The sequence below is a fragment of the Topomyia yanbarensis genome, chromosome 3, assembly GCF_030247195.1.
Source record: "Topomyia yanbarensis strain Yona2022 chromosome 3, ASM3024719v1, whole genome shotgun sequence".
In the NCBI taxonomy this organism is placed as follows: domain Eukaryota; kingdom Metazoa; phylum Arthropoda; class Insecta; order Diptera; family Culicidae; genus Topomyia; species Topomyia yanbarensis.
Genome location: NC_080672.1, coordinates 366,616,711 through 366,644,682, shown reverse-complemented (window position 1 = coordinate 366,644,682; position 27,972 = coordinate 366,616,711). Strand labels below are relative to the sequence as shown.

Below are 27,972 nucleotides of genomic sequence, written 5' to 3'. Positions count from 1 at the left end.
GGTGACAGTAACTCCAAATAAAATTACTGAATGGTATCTGAGAGATAAAGATAAAAACCTAAATCAGGGATGTTCTCATCTTTTCTATTCATTTAGTACAACCACCGGCCTGTACTACAATTAATCCAACGTTTACTGTATGCTCCTGCTAACTCGATTTATTTTATCATAATTGGAGTAGATTGGTTAGATTTATATTAACAAACTTCTAGTTGTTCCAGATGTTTGCGTTTCCCCGAAGCAAAATTTCCTAATATCAGCTTTGTCCATGTGAATCGTAATATCTTTGCATGGCGGTACAGTTTTATACAGCGAGACGATAGCAAATTCAAACTGCATCAAACTAGCTATGGTACCAAACACAGTTTATTAGGTGAATACAGAAAATAAAACATACGTTGAAAGAAAACAGTAGCCCCAACATTTGATTAGGAGTGAACCATGAGAACTCCTGTAAAAAGATGTGTATTTAAAAGTAGCTTTATTTCACTACATTATTAAATTCTATATGTTCTAATTTGCTTTTAGGTATTACACAAATCTTTCCGACAACCATCGCTGCTGATTTTATTCCACCTTTTTCGAGCTACTATTCAAATATTACAGGTATGTATAGAATAATGATAGTATTGTTGTTTATTATATTATGTTTATAAATGTGTGTATCATTTCGGTCAATGCTATTTATGTAGGGTAATGATCCCATCTTCAAGCACTTCATACGATTACTCTACTAATTTGCACGGGTGTGTGAGAGTAGCGCCTGCCATTTTTTTTGCCAACGCTTTGGCTCAGAATGCGGTAAAGTTAAGCACTTCACCCGAATATGAGTGGTTTACTCTCGTTACGGCATAATTTTATTTTTTTTTCTTTTGTATGGGAACGGATTGAAACTTATGCCCGCCACCCTATCATATCTTTAGTTTTCTCTGTTCTTATTCCAATGCACCCAATCGGTTTAATCAGCGATATTTCTTAAATCGTGTGCTTTCTACAATATTCTTTTCAATCTGTCCATACTTTATTTGCGTTATTTTTTCTTCAATTTAATAATTAAATACATACAAACACAGAATAGAAACACGGCTGTTTCTTCAATTTTCGGAACAATTTATACTCTATATAAATTCAAGGGGGTGATTACAATTTGTAAAAATATTAAACTTTAAATGATGATAATAATAGAATGAGTAAAGCATAATATGTTTGCATATATCAGCGGTTTCATTTTAACTTTACTACTAGCCTTTGATCACCGTTCTTAGCTTCTCACACAGTTTCACAGTGTTTCCTCGGCAAATTGCTTGCTAAGTTCTATGTTCGAACTGTTTCCTTTTCATTTTGCTCTAGGTACTACTTTATCCTGCAAACAAAAATCGAATGGTTCATACCACTTTCAAAATACACCATATCTTTTGTTCTTGCACCAAAACAATACTTATCTTTCAGCAGGGAGGCGATAGTATCCTCTTATGGGAATGTGACTGATCAAGTGGTTGCATTTACAAGAGTTTACGTTTGATTTTGCCCAGTATGGGGGGGGGGGGGGGGGGGGGGGGTAAAGGAAACACAAAACTTTGGGAGACACCAACTTACGGCGAATTTGCCCAGGTTGCTACCGATAGAAGCAACACACGCACCTGCTTAAATCGGTCCCTCTACGTTACTCACTTTCAGCGTGCAGTAGTACAGCGTCTTGGCGAATAGTAGCAATGCGATCAGAAATAGGCTGATGTAGGCGATGAAGATACCGCTGTGGCTCTGGAAACGAGAATGGAAATTAGATTAGTGATGGGTAAAAATCAAACGTTACAAATGAATCCTTTTTCAGCGAGGTTCCCTGATATGGGTAGTGTAATGTTCGTCAGCGATATTTTACAGTTCGCTTCCTATGTTTAATATCAACGATATAACAGATCATTCGTTCTGTGACTCTCGGACCGATTGGTCTATCTTTTCAGTCGGTGCAGTGTAATGTTGAAAGTAATAGTGCTAATCCGCTGTCAAGCATATCTTGCGCATTCTCGTATTTTTCCTTTCGTTTGTGTTTGTTTTTGTAGTAAGCCGTTTGGATACCGTTATATGCACAAGATAAGTACCGAAATAGTACTACACTTTCCATTCTTGTCTATAATACCAGATAGCACTGACTGGGCAATAGGCCCGTGCAAAAATGAATTACCCTGCCAGTGGTTCATCTCAAGATGAGATGGATGTCGAAACAAAAGCGACTCAAAATTTATCCATACTCGGCCATGGCGAAAGACAAAAGGTGTTTGAATTTATTGAAGATTTTTCGAGTTCTGACGGAATGATATTCCGCCATGACAGAATAGCTTCGGGTGGTAGTAAATAGCTTAAACCAGACAAACGATGTTGCTGGCTACGAGCCTTTCACGAAGGAGTATATGGTATATGTACCATCAAATTGGGTTGAATGTGCAAGGGTAGTCTCTGATCCGAGTTAGAATTGCACGGATCTGCTGACACATGGGTTTGGCTGTTTCAAAGACCTTATTCTCCAGCCAGTGAAGATACTGGAGTGCAAACGTTTACATTCAGCAGCTGACGAGAAGAGAACATACGTCAACTCACTCTTATAGGGTGACCTTCGCAGATTCTGTTCTTCCAATCAGGAATCAGAATATATTGGCTCAAATGGCACATTTCCCGTATGTAAATAAGGATTTGTGCCTTGCCGTGTCTTTTCATCATTTTCTGAGCGAAAGGAAAGAAGAAGAAGTAGGGAGGAAATATAATGGGAAGGGTGGGAAAAATAGCACAAAAACAAACAGCAGGTAAGTTAAACTCACAAGTAGTTCTACTCGCCTGCGAGTAAGGCTAAAGCTCTCTATCATAATGGATAAGAATCTTTAGTATGTCTCTAAATTTCAGTCGTCCAAGCCTGGTGTCGTCTAAGTAAGAACGGACGAAAACTCGAAATCGCCATTGCGCTACTGCTGGGCAATTGCATATCAGATGAAATGAAGTTCCATAGTCGGATTCACAGAGATCACATAAAAATGACTCAGCGCGCTGAATAGTTGCCATGTGATAATTGAGTTTGCAGTGGTCAATTAAAACCCCGGTCAGCATGCCGCAGTGGAGTTTCGAAAAATGTCGGAAATTTTTCGAAATCACTGGACACGGTTGTTCTAGAAACGCCTTTGATTGGCGACACGTTTGTAGAATTCTCAAATAATTCCAGTGCTAGGACGAAGCCCAGGACCGTATTTTTTCTCTTGGCAGGGCGGGCTCAATCGCTGCACCTGCCCTGGCCAATTCGTCAGCCTATCCATTTTCAGTAATACCGGAATGTCCGGACACCTAGACAAGACAGATAGCGTTGACAATGCTTAGTACGTCGATTTGGATTCGGCACACAATCACCAGCTTGGACGGTGATTTGTCTGAGCTAAGGTCCTTGATTGGAGGCCAACTATTGGAGCAGAAGTTTATAACTTTGCCGAATAAGCTCTGTTGGTACGATCGGCCCGTACCCCGCACATGATCGCAAAGATTTCTGCTTGGAATACAGTACAGTATCTACCTAGCCAGTGAGACTCTTCCAACCTAATTCCACGACAGTAGACACCCAGCATCAGTACGTCCCTCCCCCAGAGAGCCGTCAGCGTAACAGGCCACTTGCGTTTGTTGTAGACCTGCTTTGCTTTTGGTATATATCCGATAGCAAGACTGGTAAGCATAATCTTTTTCAAGACATGTTTGAGAATATCAAATCCTTTTTGCAACCGTACGGGAAAGATTTAATCTTTTCCAGGCGATTTTTATGGAGAAAAGCCGTAAACTGCCCACTTGATCGATTCAGTGGTAACCAATGTGCGTGCTAACGCCCACGAATCCGAACCACCAGAAGCCTCCCAGCTCATACGGAACTCTTTCAGAGTAAAGCGTTATGTCTAACATCTCCTCTCTCCCAGATCTCGCGAAAGTTGGTCGGTTTCCTAGATTCAGAATATGGAGATTTGTACTACTTATGTACTCCATCAGTTCAGAGCCACTCAGATTGATGTCTGAGCTTCCCCAAATGATGTGTTGAATACTTGCATCACTGCCCCTAATGAGCGGAACCCGAGCAAACGTAAAGTCCATAATACCCCCATACTCATGTGGTTGGGCATGAGTGTTTGAAATGGGTTCAGGCCACGAAAACACCATCGTCATGGTCCGGTATATCCCATAGAAAAACCATGCGTTGGTATATTTATGGGTTATTGAGACCATTTTATGGTTTTAATGGTTGTGAAAGTGGGCACGGACCATGTTCATGCTATTTTCAAGGGGCTGTGTGGTGTTTAAACCCATGAGTATTTGCTCGGGAAACCCGTTTCTGCGTCAATATGATACAACGCTTTTGATATCATCAGAAGGCAGATATACTTTTTGTCTATATTATCGACAGTCAGAGTAACTGTGACAGCACAGATATCGCGAATTGTGAGTTCCGTTCTGAGACACCAGTCAATAGTTTGTTGGCAAGAATGTAAGCACGAGGCATTTCACATGGGTTAGTCATCTCATGGCTGTCTTGTTGTAGACAATGAAGGCAGTGTTAAGTAACTTTCTAAAAGAAAAGTTTCCCTCATGGAAGTACGATTCTTGAACCAATGATATGAAAGCTTTACCTTTCTGCATAAATCGAGATAAATTAATAGTTGCTGTACTTTTATGCTGGATGATTTGTGATTTTTTAACCATTGTTGATTAGGAAATTGTACATTTCATTTGCAACATATATTGCACAACAAGTAGAGGCACCGAACAATTTGTAATGTAAACGCATGTAGCGAGCGGGTCGGGGCCATTTAGCATAGTCATTTGGCATAACGAACATTTGGCATAATTTATTTTCACCCTTATTCTTGTTCACGGCGTGTTCGGATTAATGACAAACCCTTTTTATCATTCGTAACCGAGCGCTCGTTCGTTACACACGCGCATTGTTTGGTGTAACGTTACCTTGAGTTAGGCGATATCGGTGAAGGTGTTTATCCCAGCAAGGGCTGGAGTATAGACATTAGAAACGTTAAATTGTGTCAGGCAGTGCAGTGTAGTGCGGTGCTAAACAGTTTTTTTTACCTGAAAGACAGCTTTGTTTAGACGAGCTATACCAACTCTCTACTGTGTGAAGGTCACGCAGATGACGGATAAAACAAACGAAGGATCAATACGCCTACCAGCTCGTCAGGAACCAACTGGTGAAGTGTTTCGTTTTTGACTTTTCTTATCGATTTTTTATATTGTTTTTTTTTTATTTTTTTATTTGATTTGAGTTAAATAGCGCGGTCGAGCGTGTTGCTCCCGCAACAAAATGGATCAAGGAGAAGTATCTCCCTCCAAAGACGAATCTTTTGAGGAAGATGAACACCTATTTGATTGGGAGACAGAAGTTACCTCCGACCCACCTTCCCCACTTCCCCCCAATGTCTCACAGCCCGCCTCGAGTCAAGATTCACCAGGATGGATGTAATGGCCCTTGGGTGGTATACTTTCGGCCCAGAAATAAACCGTTAAACAGCATAACTGCTGCGCGGGAGCTGACAAAACGTTACTCGGCCGTAACCGAGATTAAAAAGGTACAGTCAGATAAACTGTGCGTAGTCGTTACTGACTTGAAACAGGCCAATGAAATCATTAGCAGTAGCCTCTTTACGCTGGAGTATCGCGTCTACATTCCTTCTCGTGATGTGGAGATTGACGGTGTGGTAAGTGATGCGAGTCTAACTGTCGATGATCTGATGAATTATGGGGTTGGCCGCTTTAAGGACCCTAACCTTCAATCAGTTAAGATTTTGAAGTGCAAGCAATTGCACTCAAAGTCCATCGAAGATGGGAATTACTATACATCAGACTAGTTTCGCGTAACCTTCGCCGGATCTGCACATCCGAGCTACGTTGAAGTGGGAGGAGCTTGTCTACCTGTACTCCTGTTTGTACCGTGGGTCATGTTCCAATTGCAAGCAGCTAGGTCATACGGCCACCTACTGTAGCAACAAACAACGGTGCGGTAAATGTGGGGAACGCCATGCGGATGATACTTGCAGTAGGCCCGTTAAGAATTGTGTTTACTGTGGGGAGAATCCGCATGTAGTTTTGACATGCCCAACGTACAATCTTCGCGCGGATAAACTGAAGCGATCCGCCAAAGATCGCTCCAGACGCTCTTACGCAGAAATGCTTAAAAGAGCTGTTCCGCTTATCTCCGAAAACCCATTCGCTCTCTTGCCAACTGACGATAACGCCTCTAACGACCCTTGCGAGGGGCATTCTTTGGCTCTGCTTGGAAACTCTAGGAAAAGACCTAATCAAAACTCACTTGAACTTCCTCGTAAGGGTCCTAGGTTGTCCCAAACAACGGCACAAAATAAAAATAATTCATCAACCTAAAACGGGATTCCTTAAATTCTCTGACATTGTGGACTGTATGTTCACAGCTTTCAACATTACCGATCCTTTGAAAAGCTTGCTGGTTGCTATTCTACCAACAGTAAGAACATTTTTAAAACAGTTGACTGAACAATGGCCCCTCCTTGCAGCGATCGTATCCTTCGATGGGTAACTCATTAAACGGAATCACAGATCTGATCACTGTCTTACAGTGGAACTGCAGAAGTATTATCCCCAAAATTGATTCAATAAAACAATTGCTAGATTACAATAATTGTGATGCCTTTTTCCTATGTTAAACATGGCTTACTTCTAATATAAACCTCAACTTCCACGACTTTAACATTATCCGCTTGGATCGAGAAGACTCATATGGAGGGATACTCTTAGGGATCAAAAAGTGCTACTCCTTCAATCGAATCAATCTCCGTTCGACGCCAGGCATTGAAGTTGTCGCTTGTCAAACAACAATCAAAGGCAAAGATCTTTGCATTGCTTGGAATGTAAATCCTCTTAGGGCCATGATGGAATATCGAAGATTCTTCAACGTGATTGAACAACGTGGGCCTCGCCCCGCCTGCTTCTTGGAGACTTTAACTCTCATGATACAGGGTAGGGATGTCTGTACGACGATAGTCGATCCTCGACAATTAAAGACCTTTGTGACAACTTCAATATGACAATTCTGAACACATGGGAAATGACACGGATTCACAGACCACCAGCGCAAGCAAGTGCACTGGACATATCTCTATGCTCGACATAACTACGGTTAGATTGTAAGTGGAAGGTAATATCTGATCCCCACGGTAGTGACCACCTGCCGATTGTAATTGCAATCACCACTCGTTCAAGACCTTCGGAATCAATCAATGTTCCCTATGACCTCACACGAAACATTGATTGGAAGAGCTACGCTGCTGAGATATCCAAAACTATCGATTCGACACAGGTACTTCCCCCGGAGGAAGAGTATAAGTTTTTGTCCAACTCGATTCTCGATACCGCGATTCAAACTCAGACGAAACGAGTACCCGACGTGAACACCCTAAAAACGTTCTCCCAACCCGTGGTGTGACAAAGAGTGCTCAGACGTGTACGTGGAGAAGGCTGCCGCGTATAAAGCCTTCCGGATCGACGGGTTAGTCGCTAGCTATCGACTGTACGCGATATTAGAAAAGCGTATGAAAAATTACTGAAAGCCAAGAAACGCAGTGACAGGCGCTAGTTTGTCGACGGGTTAACAAGAAAAACATCGATGAATACTCTTTGGAGCACGGCTCGATGTATGCAAAACCGAAACAGTAATAACGAGAGCGTGGAATATTTAAACCGTTGGATATTCGATTTCGCCAAGAAGGTTTGTCCGGATTCCGCCCCGGCACAGAAAATCTACCGCGCCGCGTCGCCTCACAATACTGCGAACGAAACACCGTTTTCGATGGTTGAGTTCTCTCTTGCTCTCTTATCATGTAACAATAAAGCCACAGGGCCCGACAGAATCAAATTCAACTAGTTGAAGAATCTACCAGAGACGCTTGTTGAATTTATTTAATAAGTTTCTTGAGGGTAACATTGTCCCACACGATTGGAGACAAGTGAGTGTCACCGCCATCCAAAGACCAGGAAAACCAGCCTCCGACCACAACTCGTATCGACCGATTACAATGCTATCCTGTATCCGGAAGTTATCCGAGAAAATGATCTTGTTTCGCCTCGACAATTGGGTCGAAGCAAATGGCTTACTGTCGGATACACAATTTGGCTTCCGCAAAGGCAAAGGGACGAACGATTGCCTTGCGTTGCTCTCAACAGAAACTCAAATGGCTTATGCTAGCATATAACAGATGGCATCAGTTTTCCTAGATATAAAGGGGGCCTTTGATTTTGTTTTTATCAAAATTGTTTCTGAGAAGCTGAACCAGCATGGTCGTTCACCGACTCTAAACAACTTTTTGCTAAACTTGCTGTCAGAAAAACACATGCATTTTTCGCATGGTGATTTATCGACATCACGAATTAACTACTCCCCAGGGCTCATTCTCTATAACTTTTACGTGAATGACATTGATGAATGTTTTGTCAATTCCTGCACGCCAAGGCAGCTTGCAGATGACGGTATGGTCTCTGTTACAGGTCCCAAAGCCGTAGATTTGCAAGGACCTACAGCAACCTGGACAATTTATCGAGTTCTCCTCCAATGGGACGAACAGACTTGGTAATTTTTCACAGAGTCTTCGAACAAACTGTATGATTTGGATGTGTTTTCAGAAAATATACTTCAAAAAGGACTGTTTGATGAGAAAAAGTAAAAATGATCAAAAAGTAACAGGACAATTATGCGAACGGCAATTTATTCAGAGAAGTTTCTGTATTTAATACAACTAACTTCTTTTTAAGTAGATTACTTCTTACGTTTCAACAGAAGAGATCCCGTTTCTGTGGGAATAGTTTCCCAATTTTTGAAAAGAATATATTAAAATTTTGGTATTGTGCTGGAAGATTTTTCCGCTAGCTGATCGTGAATATGCAGCAATTTTGTATCTAAATCCGTAAAATGAACGACTATGAATATTAAAAATAATAGTACGAAGTGCATGCGTAACATTAACTAAACACAAGATTAAGAAAAAACACGCGATTCGGCAGTAGTAAGGTCGTGGAATCGGTCTTTCGTTAACCCTTCGAATGTCGCGTTCAGAAATACTAGTGAAATCGTCTTTGAGGTTCAGACGGTCGGTGTTAAGTCAGATTTCGAGAAAAACAGGTTTAAAGTTTGAATCGCAGCATCCTTTACGTTATAATAAGAAATCATTTTTTGACATAATTCTTGTTTATGGTTACATATTTCAAATCTGCCAAAAGTCGAATGTAGCTGAAGAAATTCTTTACCCAGTATTATCATTATCTCATTTTTTTATGTTTTGCGACTTGGTCCGGTCTGACTTAACACCGACCAGACGATCCACTAAATGTACATAATGAAGCCAATGCCGAACAACATTCCATCACTGAGCTTTACATTGCGAGCATTCAAAGTGACCATTTATATACTCATTACTTACCCTTGCATACGGCATAGTTCCGTAGGTTACCGCAATACCAATCGCTAGGAAAATCAATCCACCTAGGAAGAGTAGGTTGCGCCGCTTGCGACAGAAATCCGCACCAACCGAAGAAACCTTGCGACAATGGGGACATCTGGCAAGGTTGTTTTTTAGCGTATCGAACTATTGTGAAACGAATAAGCAAAAATCACGCTACATAAAGTAATGCTAAGCGACATATATTGGCCATTCGACTTACCAAGAACGTATCGTGGCAGTGACCACAGGTGACGCGACACATGCCCGGCATCGTGAGCAACGGTGGGGTTACCGGACTTGGCGCCAGATTGATGATCCGCTTGCAGTTTGGCCGCGGACAGGCCACTCGCTGGGAAGAGCTCTTGCAGATGAGCAGACAGTTGCACGGACAGCGGACGTACTTTTTGCCTGGAGGTGCATTGCGGATAGGCTACAGAGTGAAAGATAAAACGCATTCATAATTCCGATATTCGTCTAGCAGAAAGTAAATTTTTATGGCTTGAACTTCGTATGGATTTGTTTCGACAGTCTGCTGATATCTGAGCCAGGAGGCGAGTACATAACGAGTTTGCGGTAAACAAAGTTGCAAGACGTGTTGCATTATGAACAACTCGTGTGAGCATGTGACTCGTGGAAAGTACAAACACAAAACACAATCCCGTTATCAGAGTACATACATAATAAGCAATATAACTGATTCCTACCGTAGCTTCATTGCACTGCACGCACTTGACGACGTGCTGTTCTTTCTTCCACGAAATGTCTATCAACGCCTGGCAGACACGACACGTCACAATAACGCTGTTCTGCTGATCCTGCTGGTATGACGGTGGGACCTCATCTGGACCGATCGAGGATGCCGCAACAATCGCTCGCGATGCTGGAAGGAAAAAATGTTAATATATAGTTTATTGATATTTTTGCGATTTAATCTGTCTGTTGTATGACCAACTGCCAAAATCGATTATATAGGGTTACGGTGCCCTAATTACTTCATCTAACCGATTCAAACACATTAGCCATAGCAGGATCTGCTCTCTCTGTTCAACGCATTGGCTCAGGGCATGTTCAGGAGCGTTTTATTTTGTATAGGAGTTTCAAAGTAGAACTGGAACTGAAACATTCACATCCCCAGCAGAGCGTTTTGTTTTATAATTTCAAACAGTTTTGTTTTAAAATTTAAAACTGTTATACGATGGCGTTCTATTTGTTGCTGATTTTAAAGCACGTTTAGAACTGTGTTTTAAATACATGGAGAGTACTCAGCACAGGCACTTAGACCCGATAGACCGGGGAAAAATAAATTTGAATGCTGCAACGCTAAAGGCATCGCGAGACATAAATTTTAAACTGAATGGAACACCCGCGAAAACTGCTGCTGGGAACAGCAAGTACTAGTTTTAAAATTTTCAGTTTTATATTATAGAACTGTCAAAATTATGAATCTAGACATGAAACACTCCAGAATATGCCCTCACACGGTAGGATGGAAAGAGGCATTTTAAATTCAACTTTTACATTTACTCAAACACGAGTGCTTTACACTTTCCACGCCAAATTTGTTATTGTGCTGCTTCTTACGAAAGATATTGATACTTATAAAAGTGTAATACATTAATTGTAGGTCGAGTTATCCTAACATCCCGCCTTATGAGATGAATATAAGCTAGTTTTAAGTTTTCTTCATTTAAGGAACGTTAAAATCTAATTGTGCATGTAAGATTAAAACATGATTCTTTCCTGTAGTCATTTCATTTCTGAAAAAAATTCATTTTCCAGGTTTTCCAAGCTTTATTGTACATTTTTCATATTTTTTTTTATTTTAAATCAATCAATTGCAACCATTTTTCATATTTTACCATAAAAACTTCTAAAATCTATTCTGTGAGTAAACTAGAGCCACAGAGAACAAACATCCATGATCGAACAAAAATATTTAAAAAACGTGTGTAAACATTTGAATTAATATACGATAAACACTAGCGCCGCCACACCAACCTATCCCAACTATCCGTCAAATCCATTCCAGAACCGGTTCGAAATCCTGAATGGATTCAGTATGGAATCTTGCTTAACGAAAACAACCGATTCTGATTCTATCGGTTGATGCATTTGAGCTGGAATTCATGCTGAAGGTCCGAACCGGTTCTGGACTGGGTAGAGGAATAACCGCTGTCAATTCTATCGAACTCAGCCACAAAAAAACATGACGACAGTGGCGCACCTGGTTTGGATATCCCAACTACCTTCGAAACCGTTAGAGATTTTACACAAGTTGAATGCTGAAGATGGACGTCTGTTCTCTGTGCTAGAGCTATTAGAAAAAGCTTATATTTAATACCATGTTCACACTACAGAGTTAAAACATGTTATAATAATTAGCAACAAGAAAAATGTCATCAAGATAGCGATAAAACACGTTTCAACTAGTAGTGTGAACGTAGTATAACATACTGTTCAGGTAACAATCAATTCAAATTATATTTTTCTAACATTGCGAAATCGACAGGGTTAATACCATGTTCACACTACAGAGTTAAAACACGTTTTAAGAATTAGCAACAAGAAAAATGTCATCAAGATAGCGTTAAAACACGTTTTAACTCGTAGTGTGAACGTAGTATAAATCTCAAATCCATCGTAGTAGTGCATGCGTTCCGGACGCAAATAGTTTCATTGCCGTCATTTTTTTTAAGTTTAGTGAATTCCGGATTCTATATCCTACTTCGTGAAATTCGTGTTGTAGCCCTCGGATCTCCCGGTGCCTGTTAGGTTCTGTGTGGAGTACCTCAATAAACGCTATACAAGCGCTGTTAGAATGGTTTTACTAGTTAAATACCGACTAGTTTTATTTGTTCCAATAATCTGTGAAAACTTTATTCTTTTCCGTAAGCGAAGGCGCTGATTCCGCGCGAAAACCAAATGGAGCTCAGGCTAGTTCTGCTTGCAACCCTCGCAATAAAATATATTCAGATCTCTCAACCGGTACGCTTGTAGTCTTCTTTCGGCTCAAAATTAAGTCTTTGAACTTATTACAAATTTGTAAAGACTTTCCGGGGTGCTTCCCGGCTGTGACCGAAATTTCGAATGTATGCTCGGACAAGGTTAGGGTCTTGTTGACAAGTTCTGAGCAAGTGAACGATATTGCTTGCTGTGAGCTTTTTATAAAGGATTATTGTGTCTACGTACCTGCTCATAAAGTGGAAATAGATGGTGTGGTTAACGATGTGAGGTTGACATGTGAACATTTGCTGTGGTTAGCTATTTTAAGGACCTTTTACTTCAGCCGATGAAAATACTGTTATAGTAGTATTAATCACGGGAGAAGGAACGAAATGACACGTTCAAAAAGTGTGGCGATAGTTATAAGGAAAGAAGGAATGCAAAAAGTGCCCTTACTGTAGGGAGATTCAGCATGATCTCTTAACATGTCACGCGTACAAACTACGCGGAGATAAACTGAAAAATCCCCTCGAAAAACGTTCAAAGCGATCTTTTGCAGAAATGCTAAAAAATTTGCGCCACCATCTCCAACCTCTTTGTTCTCTTGTCTTTTGAAAATTTACAGTACCCAGAAGTTATGGGAAAAAGAAAAACATCTCTTCTCTTAGACTTCCTTGTGTAGGCCACAAGGTGTCACTTGAGGACGCTTCTAAAATATCTTTCTGAAATGCTTCAAGAAAACCGAAATAAATAGCTACTGGTCTTGAAAAATTAAAATCAGACAAAGACACTTCCTCCATACATACAGGTATACATTCTGTTCTGGCATCACTGGCAGTTGCACCATTGCACCCGTGTCGAATTGACAGATGCAACAAATTTGTTGTCATGCTGACAGACGACGAAGTGCATCACGAATGTAGTGCGAGGGAACTGTCAGACAACATAAGTAAACAAACAACATAAGAAGGAAAGTAGGATAGAAAAACACCATTTTGAAAGTGATAGTAGTAGAATAGTAAAATACGTTGGAATAAGAAATTAGAAGTTGTGAGCAAGGAAATTATTCGGATAGTGGATAGATTAAAGATTAAGCTGTACTAAGATCCAGAATACGTAAGTTTGTGAAACAATATAAAGCAGTGAATTAAAGCAACAAATTTATGACTAGATACGCGGAGGCAAACACTGGACAAATACGAACGGTACAGTTGAGATTATCAATTCCGAGATAAAACGAAGTAAGTGAACGAACAAATTAATTACTAAAACCGATAAAATGAAAAATGTGAATATTAAATTGTAGATAAATTGCGATAGACAGCGATAGAGGAAGGAAAAGAGGAAGCTGTAAAGTAAGGAGAACAAACAATTGTGAGTAAGACAAATAATCGATTATTTACGGTAAATTAAAATAAAGTTATTTAGTTTGATCTGCACAGTAAAAAAAAAGGCGGATTTTCAAAAATCTTGTTTTCGCCTGCCGTCCGAACAAAATCAAAAATTGTTTCTCGGATAGTGTGCAGGATGGCTTCTTCTCCTTCGAAGCAAGAAAAGTGTCTGTACTGCAAACTAGCGGAATCCGATGACATCGATTGGGTTCAATGCGAAGAATGTCAGTATTGGGCTCATTTCTCGTGCGCAGGTGTTAACCAAGAAGTGGCGAACGTTAGTTGGCGTTGTCCGCGATGCTCTCCGCAAAGCGCCCGGCGTCTTAAAGTTCCAGAGACTACGGCTAAGAATCGCGGGAAGAAGTCCGCCCCGAATAGCGATGCAGGGTCCGATCGTGGAGCTGGTTCCGTCTTAGACCTGACTGAGCAGCAGTTGGAAGAGGAACAGCTAGCAATGGAGATGGCCTTTGCAAAGCAGATCGAGTTGCGGAAACAGCGTCTTGCTAAGCAGCAGGCTTGGAACGAGAGGCGGATAAAGCTAGAGTGGGAGATGCGCGAGCAGGAGCTACGAGCACAGCGTGAAATGGAGCAGCGGCAGCTAGAGCATGAGCAGAAAATGCTTGACTGCCAATTGGCCGCAGAACGTGAATTCTCGAAGAAGCGGGATGCTATTCGGAAACAGTTCGACGACAGCATTAATAAGGTCAACGCATTGAAGGGCCAATATGGAGCTGTCAGCGGTGCTTCTGCCTCCAAACCGGAACAGAAGGTGGATGACTGGATGCTGGATTATCGCGGAGCATATCCAAAGCCAGGATATCTGCAGACGGAAGATAAACTCGCGTGTCCGAAGAAGGTGCCGTTAGATAAGTCGTTCACCATCGAAGCCGGCCAATTCGAGCGAAGTAACGAAGATGTGAGTGACGGTGAAGTTTCGGAGGTCCCGCCGAGTAGATGCAGTCGAAGCAGCTTTCAAAGGTGCGGAGATGGAAACGGGTCGGGGTGTATCGTGAGTCGTATTACAAGAGATCAGCTAGCTGCTCGCAAAGCGGTCTCTCAGAACCTTCCCAAATTTAAAGGGGAAGCAGAAGTTTGGCCGTTGTTTATCAGCAGTTTCGAGTACACGACTGCAGCTTGCGGATTCTCAAACCTCGAGAATTTGAAGCGTTTGCAGGACTGTCAACAGGGTGACGCACTTGAGGCGGTCAGGAGTCGGTTAGTGCTACCGGACTCTGTTCCGGATGTGATCAGGGATCTTCGAAATCTGTTCGGAAAACCGGAGAAGCTGCTCAGAACGTTGCTGTCGAAGGTGAGGAACGCGCCGTCACCGAGAGCTGATCGATTGGAGACGTTCATCAGCTTCGGGATAACGGTGAAGCAGTTATGCGACCACCTTGAAGCGTCAGGACTTTGCGACCACCTAAACAATCCGATGCTGGTGCAGGAGTTAGTTGACAAGTTGCCACCGAGCTACAAACTGGATTGGGTCCGGTATAAGCGAGGGAAGGTGGACAGTCCGTTGCGAATGTTCACGAACTTCACAAATGACATCGTTTCGGATGTGTCGGAGGTGACGGAGTTCTCGACATTGTCGCTAAGCGAGCGCGAGCCTTCGCGAATGGGGAAAGGAAATTCCCGAAAGAAGGAGTTTGTACATCTCCATGACGCGGACCAGGTTTCTGATGAAATTCAAAGAGAGACAGTAACTAAGCCGTGCTGGGTCTGTAAACGAACGGATCATCTCATCAGGTGCTGTGAGGAGTTTAAGCGGATGAACATTGCCGCCAGGTTGAGAGAGGTTGAGCGACAAAACCTGTGTGGTCTTTGTTTGAACAAGCACGGAAACAGCAGATGCACCTCGAAGATTCGATGCTTCATGCAAAATTGTCGTGGAGGCCATCATCCACTTTTGCATCGAGTGGAGGAATCGGTGCGGCTGCAGAAGGTAGAATGCAATGCTACCGAAAAGGCAGATAGTGCGGTTATTTTCCGTAGGGGAATTATGGTTAAAACCGACACCTTAAGCTTAACACTTTTTCTAAGTTGCCACAAAACCAATAAAATTATAATTTTTATGCAGAATTCTTCTTCAGAAAATTCTTAACAAGACTTAATTTTTTCAGCGCTTCAAAAAATTAATTTCATTAAAAAATATTGGTTGTAAAACTTGGAAAACAAAGTGACTTTTTGTAAGCACTGCGGGTAAAACCGACACCCCATAGGGGTAAGATCGACACCCCCTTTAACTTATTTTCTCTCCACTTTATTAAAATCTTTATCTTTATTAAAAATGAGATATATGCGTGATTAATAAAGTGTGAGTATGTATGATGCAAATATGTGCTTTTTATTGTTTCATCATGTAGTGAGGGGAAGAAAGTTCGAAAGCGTAGTACTATAAATAAGAGTATTTTATGCTTTATTATTTATTGATATGAGTATTTCCAAATAATCCTTGCGCACATCATTGCAACCTCCAGTGTCATTTTATTTCGTAAGAGAAGATTTACAAGCGTTCTACGTTCTGCTAATTGGATTCATTCTCTTATAAGTGACACACACACACACTTCTAAACTAACTTCTAAAACTATCTTTTTCAGATTTGATTTTTCGGACTCTGATATCAACGATCTATTGGGGTATACATAATATCATTGTCTCATTGTGATGAAATTCGTCTATGACAAACCAAGAGAACACTAGAAATTCGGTTTGATGACCTTTTTGCAGAAATAGCAAAAGCTTCGTTAGAATCAGATAAGTAAAAATTCCAATTTTTGATTTTTAAAGAGACTTACAAGAAATAAACACAATAAAAGTATTTCTGTGTATTTCTGCTAATACTATAGTGTTCTAATAGGCTAATTGAAGTGTCAAAAAGATCCCCAGTATTTTGAAATGAATCGCAACTATACACAACCATCTTAACAGGGTGTCGGTTTTACCCTAACCATAGGGTGTCGGTTTTACCCCAACAGCGCACATTTTTTTATAAAAGCAATTAAAAATATTGAATTTTTCAAACTCGTCTTCAATGCACCTAGTTGATCATAGAACAGGCCGATAACAATAGGTACTGAAAAATGGGGTGATTTGAAAAGCTTTTGTTCGGTTAAAACCTTAAAATCTACCAACGAAATTTTACATCCAGACGAGTATGAACGCTGCTGTCGAATGTTTTGTTAATTTTTATGACATTCGGCGCACTAACGTAAATCCAATTTTTCTTCAAATGCTCTAAATAAACGTACTAATAATATTGTATCATTATGAAATGAATAAAAATTTGATTTCTAGGAAAAGTTGTGGGGTGTCGGTTTTACCCACAGTGTCGGTTTTTCCCACAATTCCCCTATGATGCCGGTGACGCTTTACGTGGGCAAACGACAGTTCGATACTACTGCGTTCTTCGACGAAGGGTCGTCGGCTACGTTGGTAGATGATCTGGTGGCCAGGCGGCTGAAAGCAGAAGGTACTCTAGAGCCGTTGATAGTGACGTGGACGGGCAATATCAACCGCTTTAAGAACGATTCGAGGAAGGTCGAACTGATGATGTCGGCGAAGGGTTCGAAGGAGAAGTTTCCGCTGTTCAACACTCGAACGGTATCAGAGTTGGTGCTGCCGAAGCAGAACGTGCGATTCGCAGATGTGGTAAAAAAATATTCCCATCTTGCAGGCGTTCCGGTGAGAGATTACCCATCGGGAAAGCCGAGAATCCTACTCGGGCTAGACAACGTCCACTTATTTGCGCCGTTGGAGTCGCGGGTCGGTAAGCCAAACGAACCGATTGCCGTGCGGTCGAAGATTGGCTGGACAGTGTATGGTTCGGAGAACCGAAGACCGAGTGCGTACACCTACCTGAATCTGCACTCGATCGTTCCAGCAAGCAATCAAGGTCTCCATGACATGATGCGAGAGCAATACATGCTAGATGAGACAGCGATTGCGACGTTCGCTGTACCGGAGCCCGTGGAGGAGAAAAGAGCTCGAGAGATGCTTGAGACAACGACGAAGCGAGTGGGTGATCGCTTCGAAACGGGGTTGCTGTGGCGTGAGGACGCACGACGATTCCCTGACAGCTATCCGATGGCTGTACGCCGGATGAAGGCTCTGGACCGTAAGCTGAACAGGCATTCAGACTTGAAGAAAAACGTGTGCCAGCAGATCGAGGACTATCAAGTCAAACACTACGCGCACAAGGCGAGTGAAGCCGAACTGAAGGGTACGCCACAAACCGCTGTGTGGTATCTACCGCTGAACGTCGTAGTGAATCCGAAGAAGCCGAGTAAGGTGCGCTTGGTTTGGGATGCTGCAGCATCAGTGAACGGAGTCTCTCTTAACTCAGAGTTACTCAAAGGTCCGGATATGCTAGTTCCGCTTCCCAGAGTAATCTGCAATTTTCGGGAACGGCCAGTAGCATTCGGTGGTGACATTCAAGAAATGTACCATCAGATCCGGATCAGACCTGAGGATAGGCAAGCGCAACGGTTTTTGTTCCGAGCGAACAGTGAGGAAGCTCCGCAGGTGTACGTTATGGACGTTGCCACCTTTGGTTCCACGTGTTCGCCCTGCTCAGCTCAATTTGTGAAGAACTTGAATGCAGCAGATTTCTCGGAGAAGTACCCTGAAGCAGTAGAAGCCATCGTGAAGCGTCACTACGTAGATGACTACTACGACAGCGTGGATACTATCGAAGAAGCGATCCAGCGAGCCAGCGAGGTGAGGTACATCCATTCGTGTGGAGGATTTCGGATCAGAAACTGGGTGTCGAACTCTGCTAGATTTCTCGAACAAATAGGAGAAAGGAGTGTCGATTCCGCAGTGCATTTCAACTGGGACAAGAACACCGAATACGAGCGTGTGCTAGGCGTCGTTTGGGACCCGGTTGGAGACGAGTTCCGTTTTGCGACCGAATGGAAAGCAGAGTACAACAAGGTTTTCCTAGAGGAAAAACGCCCGACGAAAAGAATTGTTCTGAGCATTGTGATGGCGCAATTCGATCCAGCAGGATTTCTTGCTCCAGTTACAATTCTCGGGAAAATGCTGGTTCAGGATCTGTGGCGGACAGGCTGCGACTGGGATGACGCAATCGATGAGCTGTCGTTCAGGAAGTGGTTGCGGTGGACCAACATTCTTGCAGACGTGCCAGTGTTTAAGCTACCTCGAAGCTATTTCGGAACTGCGAGATCAGATGAGGTCGAAGAAGTCCAGCTTCACATCTTTGCTGATGCCAGCGGCGTACGGATGTGTGGCATACTTCCGTGCAATCGTACGGGGTAAGGTGGTGTGTTCGCTAGTGATGAGTCGAGCGAAGGTAGCACCGTTGAAGCAGCTGTCGATTCCGCGGCTAGAACTCCTGGCAGCGGTTCTTGCGGCAAGGCTGGCACGAACGATCGAGCAGAATCACAACTTCACGATCAGTAGAGTGGTGTTCTGGATTGACGCAGAAGTGGTGCTGTCCTGGATTCGGTCGGATCAGCGCCGCTACAAGCAATTTGTTGGTTTTCGCATTGGCGAAATTCTTAGTTTGACTAAACTGACAGATTGGCGATGGGTTCCGACGAGATTGAACGTGGCGGATCTGGTAACCAAATGGGGTAAAGGTCTGGAGATACACCCCAACAGCCCGTGGGTACGTGGGCAACAATTTTTGTACGACAGTGTGGAAAAGTGGCCGAAGAGAGAATTACCTCCAGCTAACACTACGGAGGAGCTTCGGGTTCACTTGATGCTGCACGACGTGCAAGTTGCACAGGCTATCGTGGACGCCAATCGCTTTTCTAAGTGGACAGTGCTGGTGAGGACGATGGCGTGCGTAATCCGGTTCGTGTCGAACTGTAGACGAAAGAGCAAAAAACTGCCGATTGAAACGCTAAAAGCAACGAGCAGACAGAGCAGAGTACTACAACCGACGGCAGCTGCGTCAGTACGTGTGGCGCTACAGCAAAGTGAGTACGAGAAGGCGGAACTATGGCTGATGAAGATGGCACAGGCGGAGTGTTTCATCGATGAGTTGAAGGTACTGGTCAGGAATAAGGATCGGCCGGTGAGCCAATGGCTGTCGATCGAGAAGTCCAGTGCACTCTACAAACTTACTCCGCTGATTGACGAAAACGGGCTGATTCGAATGGAGGGGAGAGCAGAGAAAGCAGAGTTGCTGTCATTCGATCTACGTTTTCCAACGATCCTGCCACATCAGCATAAAATCACGCAGCTGATTGTTCAGCATTACCACGAGAAGAGCGGTCACGGATATCGACAGGCGGTGAAGAACGAGCTGAAGCAGTTGTTCTACATTCCGCAGCTTGACGCAGTAGTCCGGAAGGTGTCGTCCTCTTGCGTATGGTGTAAGGTCCATCGAAGTCGGCCTCGAGTTCCACGAATGGCTCCGCTACCAGTGCAGCGGTTAACACCGAATCTTCGTCCCTTTAGTTACACAGGTGTGGATTATTTGGGCCCATTTGCTGTTACTGTAGGACGCCGAACGGAGAAGAGATGGGTCGCATTGTTCACCTGCTTGGCAACCCGCGCGGTGCACCTGGAGGTGGCTCACGGACTGACTACGCAGTCGTGCTTGATGGCGATTCACCGGTTCATTGGTCGGCGAGGTTGGCCGATGGAGTTTCTGTCCGACAATGGGACGAACTTCCTAGGAGCCAGTAAGGAACTGGAAGGAGTTGTTCGAGAAATAGAAGATTGTGCGGATCAGCTGACTAGCGCGAGAACGAAGTGGACGTTCAACTTCCCTTTGGCTCCTCACATGGGAGGAGTATGGGAGCGTCTCGTTCGGTCGGTTAAGGAGGCATTCGTGGCGCTTGATGATGGGAGACGGTTGACGGACGAAATTTTGCAGACAGTAGTGGTGGAAGCGGAAGACATGATCAATTCTCGCCCGCTAACGTACGTGTCTCAAGAGTGTGACGAAGCGGAGGCACTCACTCCAAACCACTTTTTGCGGGGACTCTCCCCAAATCAGCCTAGCGTGAATCTTCCCCCACCTCATCCAGCAGCAGCACTTCGAGACGCGTTCCAACGATCGCAGCAGTTGGCCAGCATTTTGTGGGAACGTTGGGTCAAGGAGTACATTCCTTCGCTGAACCAGAGGACAAAGTGGTTTGGTGAGTCGAGACCATTAAGAATAGGAGACTTAGTTTATGTGGTAGAAGGTAGCAACCGGAAGTGCTGGATCCGCGGGGTGATAGAGGAGGTCATCGTGTCCGGTGATGGACGAATTCGGCAGGCCTGGGTACGCACCAACAGTGGACGATATAGGCGAGCAACAGCAAAACTAGCCGTGATGGAGTTTGGTAACTCTGAACCGGATGCGAGCTCCGGTACAGGGTTACGGGCCGGGGAATGTTCTGGCATCACTGGCAGTTGCACCATTGCACCCGTGTCGAATTGACAGATGCAACAAATTTGTTGTCATGCTGACAGACGACGAAGTGCATCACGAATGTAGTGCGAGGGAACTGTCAGACAACATAAGTAAACAAACAACATAAGAAGGAAAGTAGGATAGAAAAACACCATTTTGAAAGTGATAGTAGTAGAATAGTAAAATACGTTGGAATAAGAAATTAGAAGTTGTGAGCAAGGAAATTATTCGGATAGTGGATAGATTAAAGATTAAGCTGTACTAAGATCCAGAATACGTAAGTTTGTGAAACAATATAAAGCAGTGAATTAAAGCAACAAATTTATGACTAGATACGCGGAGGCAAACACTGGACAAATACGAACGGTACAGTTGAGATTATCAATTCCGAGATAAAACGAAGTAAGTGAACGTACAAATTAATTACTAAAACCGATAAAATGAAAAATGTGAATATTAAATTGTAGATAAATTGCGATAGACAGCGATAGAGGAAGGAAAAGAGGAAGCTGTAAAGTAAGGAGAACAAACAATTGTGAGTAAGACAAATAATCGATTATTTACTTTATTTATTTTATTTAAAATAAAGTTATTTAGTTTGATCTGCACAGTAAAAAAAAGGCGGATTTTCAAAAATCTTGTTTTCGCCTGCCGTCCGAACACATTCATTTATACGTACTTCCATTCATACATACATATCAAGTGAATGGCTGGCGTCCAAAAGGGGCAAACCCTACATTGTGTCATACGGAAACTCGAGTGTTTTAAGAAAAAATAATACTGTTTTTAGTTCGATTTCGTCATACGTTGACGTTTCGAACCAAAACAATCGTTCCTGAAGGTGAGTGTCGCTGACATACTTGCTTTGCATGGCTATTTTGTATTTAATATATATTTCATGCACGAATATATATTGTTGAGCGTAATTATTCGAAAATTCCACTGAAAGTGTCATGTCTCTACACTGAAAGTGTTATGGTGTCTTCGGAAAAAATACTGCGTGGCACCGAGCGCTTTATTTTGTTGAATCATACTAGTTCAGAATTCAGTTGGTTAGGGCGGCGCTGTTATCAACTTTTTAATAAAGCTAAAATATGGTATCTTCGAGAAAGCTTTAGGTCCTATCATTTTAAATATATTTTCTGAAGATGCAAACTTTGTAGGCCCTGTATGTTTCGGTATAGAGCATGTTTCGGTTAAAAAATTAACTTACAGACTATGTTTTCAAAAATGCGTAATATTTCAAAACTTGTAGGACGTACAAGGTTAGTATCTTCAGAAGATATACTTATAATTGCCTGACATACAGCTTTGTCGCATGCAACAGCTTTCTACCTTGTTCCATTAAAAAGTTGAAAGATACGGAGATTTTTAAAATTAGTTTCAATTTTGCTTGGAAACTAGTGCGACATGTTATTTGCTTTAAATCAGTAGGAAGCTGGTTGAATAACTTAGGTCCGATGAAAGAAATGCATCTTTGACCAAGGTTCGTGGATACTCTGGAGTATAATAAATTATTGGTTTGTCTAGTGCTGTGAGCTCGAATGCCTGTTGTAAATTCTAGATTATTATGAGCAATAGTATTATGCAAAGCATTGTGGATGTATATTATTGTTTGGTAGTTAGTCAACCCAAGCAAAGGTAAAATGTTATGGGCATTATTATTGTATAACAAAATAGTAGGGTACATAATTGTTTTTTATAAATAATTTCAAGACATCTGTTCGGCCCCACACAGATACAAGGTAGTTCAGCAATGAGTGGATGTGCGCATAATAAAATTTTAGAAGTACTTGCTGGAGAACAAAAGAGCATACTTTACGCATAGCCCCACATAACGATGCAACTTTTCTCTCTATAGATATTATATGCTAAATCCAGGAGAGTGTGGGGTCTAAGTGAAGTCCTAGATATTTGAAGCAGTTAGTTTCCTGAATTACAGACTGTCCCATTCTTGGGTCTGGATGCACGCCTATAGCTCTTCTAGATGAACAAAACAGCATATATTTGATTTTTGATAGGTTCAAGGAAAATGAGTTTTTGATAGGTTCAAGGAGATGACGTGTGAATTTTCCGTTACCCCCTTTTGGACCCTAGGTACCCCTTGCGGTATGTTTATTACTAACCCTGCACACTACGGTTACATATGGGGTTTTCCATTGATTGACACCGGTGTAGTGGAGTGCACTGGTTTTGCACTTTCTAGCAGAAACGCAAAAACGGTGCAGTTTCAGTGCACCGGTTCAGCCGCTGAGAATGCCAAGAAAAGTATCGTTTTTGTCAGATTCCACTTCTCCATACTTCGACATGAATCTTGTAACATAATCCGTGCTAGTGCGCAGTGCCAAATCGTGTCGGCGAATTTCTATCAGATCATTGTTTATATACACGGGGCCGCCACTATTTCGGCTAGAAATTCTGTGAGCGTCATCAGTGTTACATCCTCAGCGCACTGCTTGAAGCAAACCCACTGTCGTTTCTCACCATCAGGAAGCTTGTCGACGAGATTCTGGATAAGAAGCTTGAGATTTGCTGCTTCCAGATGCTTGCACAGTTACTCCACAGCCTTTCCAAAAAGGATGAAGCTGACCAACTTATCCGCTCTCGGCGACTCCAGTTTGCCAGATGACTCTGCTCAACGTTCTTCTTTGTAAGATACAGAACGTCGCAGTGCCGCAAAGGAGTTTGCTGTTTGCTTGGAAGGGGAGTTGAAATCTTTTAGGGGTTTAATGTTCTCAACTTGGAGTTTTTGAGGCTCTTCGCACAGAGCAGTTCGCCAAATGAATGTTCAAATGGGCTGGGCTTCATCCGCATTATATGCTTCTGCTTTTCCGTAACGCCTCCGCATTTTTTTTCTTAGAAAAACATTCGCTTCTTCTCCAACGCATGCTGCATCTTGCTCTCTTCCTCTTTCAGCAACATTTCCTCTTCGAGCTTTTGCTCAATACGCCTTTACTTCCCCTGAAAATCAATCCGTCTCTGCTCTAGAGTGAGCGTACCGGATTCCGAAACGGAAGCTTCCGACGACTCCGATGCCTTCTCCGACCGACACAGCTTGCTCTTCAGGTACTCCTGAACAAATACTTGACCAGCACCATCAGTGCAGTTCCACCTCATCTCCTTTTTGCCTTTCTCAATAGAAAGGTATTGCAATTGCTCTGAAAACCGACTTTTTAACGGAGGCCCGGAGGGTCGAGTGACATATACCATTCGATTCAGTTCGTCGAGTTCGGCAAATGTCTGTGTGTGTATGTATGTGTGTATGTATGTATGTGTGTGTGTATGTGTGTGTGTATGTGACCAAAAATGTCACTCATTTTTCTCAGAGATGGCTGAACCGATTTTGACAAACTTAGTCTCAAATGAAAGGTGCAACGTTCCCATAGGCTGCTATTGAATTTCTAATGGATCCGACTTCTGGTTCCGGAATTACAGGGTGATAAGTACGAACACGCAGAAAATATCGATTTTAATAAATTCTGCAATGAATGTATAAAGGTGAAAAATTTTCCAAAATATGACCACAACTGCTTCGATTTGTAGTATTAGGTCACTAACATCCATTCAAAGTCTATTTGGCCACATTGGCCACCATCCTCGGTTCCGGAAGCCCCGGCGGAAGTATCTAAATTCAGAATAACAGTCACATCGGTTTCTCGGAGATGGCTAGACCAATTCGACTAAACTTGGCCTCAAATGAAAGGTATTGCGTCCCCGTAAATGGCTATTTAATTTCATCCCGATCCGACTTCCGGTTCCGGAGTTACAGGTTGTGGCGTGCGATCACATAGCAAATTGTGATTCAAACCGATACTCCGATGAAAGCAAAAAAGGTAAAAATTTCGCTAAAATGTCTCTCAAACAACTTAAATTTGCTGTTCTAGGTCACCGACGGCCAACCAAACTTTCGTTGACTACATTAACCACCATAGACGGTTCCGGAAGTGCCCGGGAAAAGCGGCCATCTTTCAAAATTTACGAACTCACATCAGTTTCCCGGAAATGGTTGGGCCAATTTTCACAAACTTAGTCCCAAATGATAGCTATAATATCCCCATAGATGTCTATAAAATTTCGTACGGATCGCTTATATGGTTCCGGAAATATAGACTAAACCGTCCGGTCACATATGAAATTCCCATATAAGCCGGAACTCAAATTTTTTTTCAAAGGGGGGACCTCATGAAATTTCAGAAATCGAATTCGTATTTTTGATGCCAAACATCTTTAAAATGCATGAAACGTCGAGATTTTATGTTATCTCGAAAATGTTTTTTTTTGTAAAAATCGACTTTTTGGGACTTTCGCACCTTTTTTCAGTTCAATATTACCGTGGCTGTTTTTTCTTTTTCAAAATTTTAGACCTCGAATAATGATTTATTTTCCTGTATATGTGATGTATAATAATAAAATGTAATATATGCATTTAAAAGCTTTTAATGAATATAAACAACGCACACATTCTCGTGATTCATGATTGAGAAAGGCACAATTGCACCGCTAGGTGGATTAAAATAGGTTTTTACCACTGAGGTCACTCTGACGCATCGGTAGTGGAACGAGCGACTGCACCCGTCGCAACCAGGGTTACCACATATACAGATTATTCTGTATTTTACAGATTTTTCTTAATAATTTACGACCAAGATTCTGTATATACAGATTACAGATTTTTGACTAAAATACAGATTTTTAGTGTAGTACCCAGCGTATTAGAATTTCGAACACTTAAAAGGCACCCGGTACAGTTCAGATCATAAGAAACCACTAAACCGTGGAACAAAATTGTCAAATTTTGATATCATTTGTTCTCCAGACAAAGATTAATTAATTTTTAATAGCCAAATTTTTTTTTTGGGAAGCTTTTAATTAATTTTTGAATACAGATTTTCGATACAGAATTTTTTTCTCGCGATGCAGATTTCCAGATTCTTTCACGAGAAATTACAGATTTTAATGTGGCAACCCTGGTCGCAACCTGCCATCTCTTCATTTTCGGTGGAAGTTTGGCTACAGACATCGCACGGAGTTAGCGCCAAAATCCAGCTCATGTCCCGTACCGGTGATAAATATGAGGTTCTACACAAATTTTTGAGACGACCGTATCCCAAATTCCGATGTCTTTCGATCTTTGCTTAATATAACAATTAGAGACTATCTCTCATAATTAGGAATCCCCAAAAGCAGTGCAGTATTTTGACTTTGTCAAACCCAAGCCCTGGATATCTTATTGACTGCACACAAAATCCTCTGTATTACGGCATTTAAAGCTATCGTTCCGGTTAACGCTGACATCTGTTATCAACCCCCATTATATTACCAAAGCTAAACAGGGTAACTTTAAATAAAGAAAAATCTTCTGTAAGTGCGATTAGTATTAGTGTGAGAGTTATTTCTACTAAGAAGCTGCAGCAATGAAGTGACTGCCATTCACACATTAATAACAACACCGCGAGTGACAGCATAATCGCTATAGTAGCTGTTATAAAACTAGTACCTACTTAGCGACCGTGCACTGATTCTGCTCTAGAGCTGCACTACCTCCTATAATCAGAAATCAGTCCCATGTGGATATGGAATGCCACAGAACATGGGACTGACATGCGATTATGGGTAGTGTATGCCATGAAGAATGACCTAGAATGCTTGTAACGGCTAGATTTCTAAATGAAAAAAGACGTGAGCAAACTAAACATACATACTGGAATGAACGTAAGTAAGCCTAGTTTTCAAATTATCTAGTCAATCCATAATTTTGGAATTGATTGAGCCTTCCACATAATTACATTATGATATGTATATATTTGCAAATTTGATACGATGAATAATTGCTTCACAAAACCAAGAAACATAAAAAGGTAAACGAGACGAATAGTACGGACAGTGGTAGCAGGTGCGGGGCGCAACAACGAAATCGAATAAGCCAACATCTGACTCACACACAACACTCGTATTGAGTAAAAAACTGATTGCAAGCTAAAACGCCGCTCCACTGCGATCGTACCCATGGGTACCCATTTTTCCTTTCTCTCCACGGTCGACCGGGAGGAACTTGATAGGGAAGCCCCTGAAAGACCCTGCTTCACAATATTGACAATTTTCACTTTTTGGAAAGGTTGCTGCTGAATGTGAAAATTATTGCGGTGCACAAATCTGAGCAAAAGAACAGCCATTACTCTAAGCGTATTACTTACGTTGTTCCGATTCGGATTCGGACTGCCTTGTTTGGGTTGGCTGCTCCAAAAGCGGTTGCTTTTCCGACTCCCCGTCCATTTCGTCCCGAGAATCACAAGATGAACTACGTTTCGAACGACCACTCCTCCCTTGCAGTTAAATCAAAATATTCTACACTCCTTATTGTTATCACCGACAAGAGCTTTCCAAATGAGTCAATCCTCAGTTTGACATTTGTACAGTGGATAGGATGAAAAAACTAATTCCATAAAGGTTTTTTGTGTCCTTTGGATTTACTTTTCACACCGCTGGCGGGTAGAACACTTTTTTCTACCACTGGACACAACTTACGGCAGAATCGCCCACAATTGATGAATACTTTTAATTTGTTTCAGCAAATTACTGCATCACCATGTTAAAAGAAAACCTCTCCACTTCAGCTATATAATAAGCTTTGTCTCCTTGTTTGACCTGTGCCGTTCTTCGGCGTGGTAGAAAGAGAGCACCTATGCAAAGGCACAAGCACGAACCGACGAATCAACACCGAGACCGAGAGTGCAATGAAAATGAATGAAACAAATAAAACACGAA

At 42.2% G+C, this 27,972-nt stretch overlaps 4 protein-coding genes across 6 annotated transcripts; 3 read left to right on the top strand and 1 right to left on the bottom strand.

Annotated features, from left to right (window-relative positions):
- Window positions 1–131: 131 nt before the first annotated feature.
- On the bottom strand, window positions 132–27,948 carry LOC131689945 (type 1 phosphatidylinositol 4,5-bisphosphate 4-phosphatase). The gene is made up of 5 exons (XM_058975344.1): window positions 27,402–27,948; window positions 10,199–10,374; window positions 9,715–9,924; window positions 9,474–9,638; window positions 132–1,761 (listed from the first exon to the last, which is right to left on the bottom strand). The coding sequence occupies exons 1-5, from the start codon at window positions 27,478–27,480 to the stop codon at window positions 1,645–1,647; spliced, it is 747 nt and encodes a 248-aa protein (XP_058831327.1). The 5' UTR covers window positions 27,481–27,948; the 3' UTR covers window positions 132–1,644.
- Window positions 13,214–16,261, top strand: LOC131689938 (uncharacterized). Of its 2 annotated transcripts, none has more exons than XM_058975334.1 (3): window positions 13,214–13,553; window positions 13,609–13,678; window positions 13,744–16,261. In XM_058975334.1, the coding sequence occupies exon 3, from the start codon at window positions 13,965–13,967 to the stop codon at window positions 15,930–15,932; it is 1,968 nt and encodes a 655-aa protein (XP_058831317.1). In that variant the 5' UTR covers window positions 13,214–13,553; window positions 13,609–13,678; window positions 13,744–13,964; the 3' UTR covers window positions 15,933–16,261. The 2 variants fall into 2 exon arrangements, with proteins under 2 accessions (XP_058831317.1, XP_058831316.1); XM_058975333.1 differs by having other exon boundaries at window positions 13,214–13,678; window positions 13,744–13,811; window positions 13,866–16,260.
- Window positions 17,164–20,502, top strand: LOC131689941 (uncharacterized). Its single transcript, XM_058975339.1, has 2 exons — window positions 17,164–18,593; window positions 19,127–20,502. The coding sequence occupies exons 1-2, from the start codon at window positions 17,184–17,186 to the stop codon at window positions 19,127–19,129; spliced, it is 1,413 nt and encodes a 470-aa protein (XP_058831322.1). The 5' UTR covers window positions 17,164–17,183; the 3' UTR covers window positions 19,130–20,502.
- Window positions 20,580–21,769, top strand: LOC131689946 (uncharacterized). 2 transcript variants are annotated; one of them, XM_058975345.1, is made up of 2 exons: window positions 20,580–21,609; window positions 21,675–21,769. In XM_058975345.1, exon 1 carries the CDS (start codon window positions 20,590–20,592, stop codon window positions 21,232–21,234), a length of 645 nt encoding a protein of 214 aa, XP_058831328.1. In that variant the 5' UTR covers window positions 20,580–20,589; the 3' UTR covers window positions 21,235–21,609; window positions 21,675–21,769. The 2 variants fall into 2 exon arrangements, with proteins under 2 accessions (XP_058831328.1, XP_058831329.1); XM_058975346.1 differs by having other exon boundaries at window positions 20,580–21,484; window positions 21,540–21,758.
- Window positions 27,949–27,972: the final 24 nt, after the last annotated feature.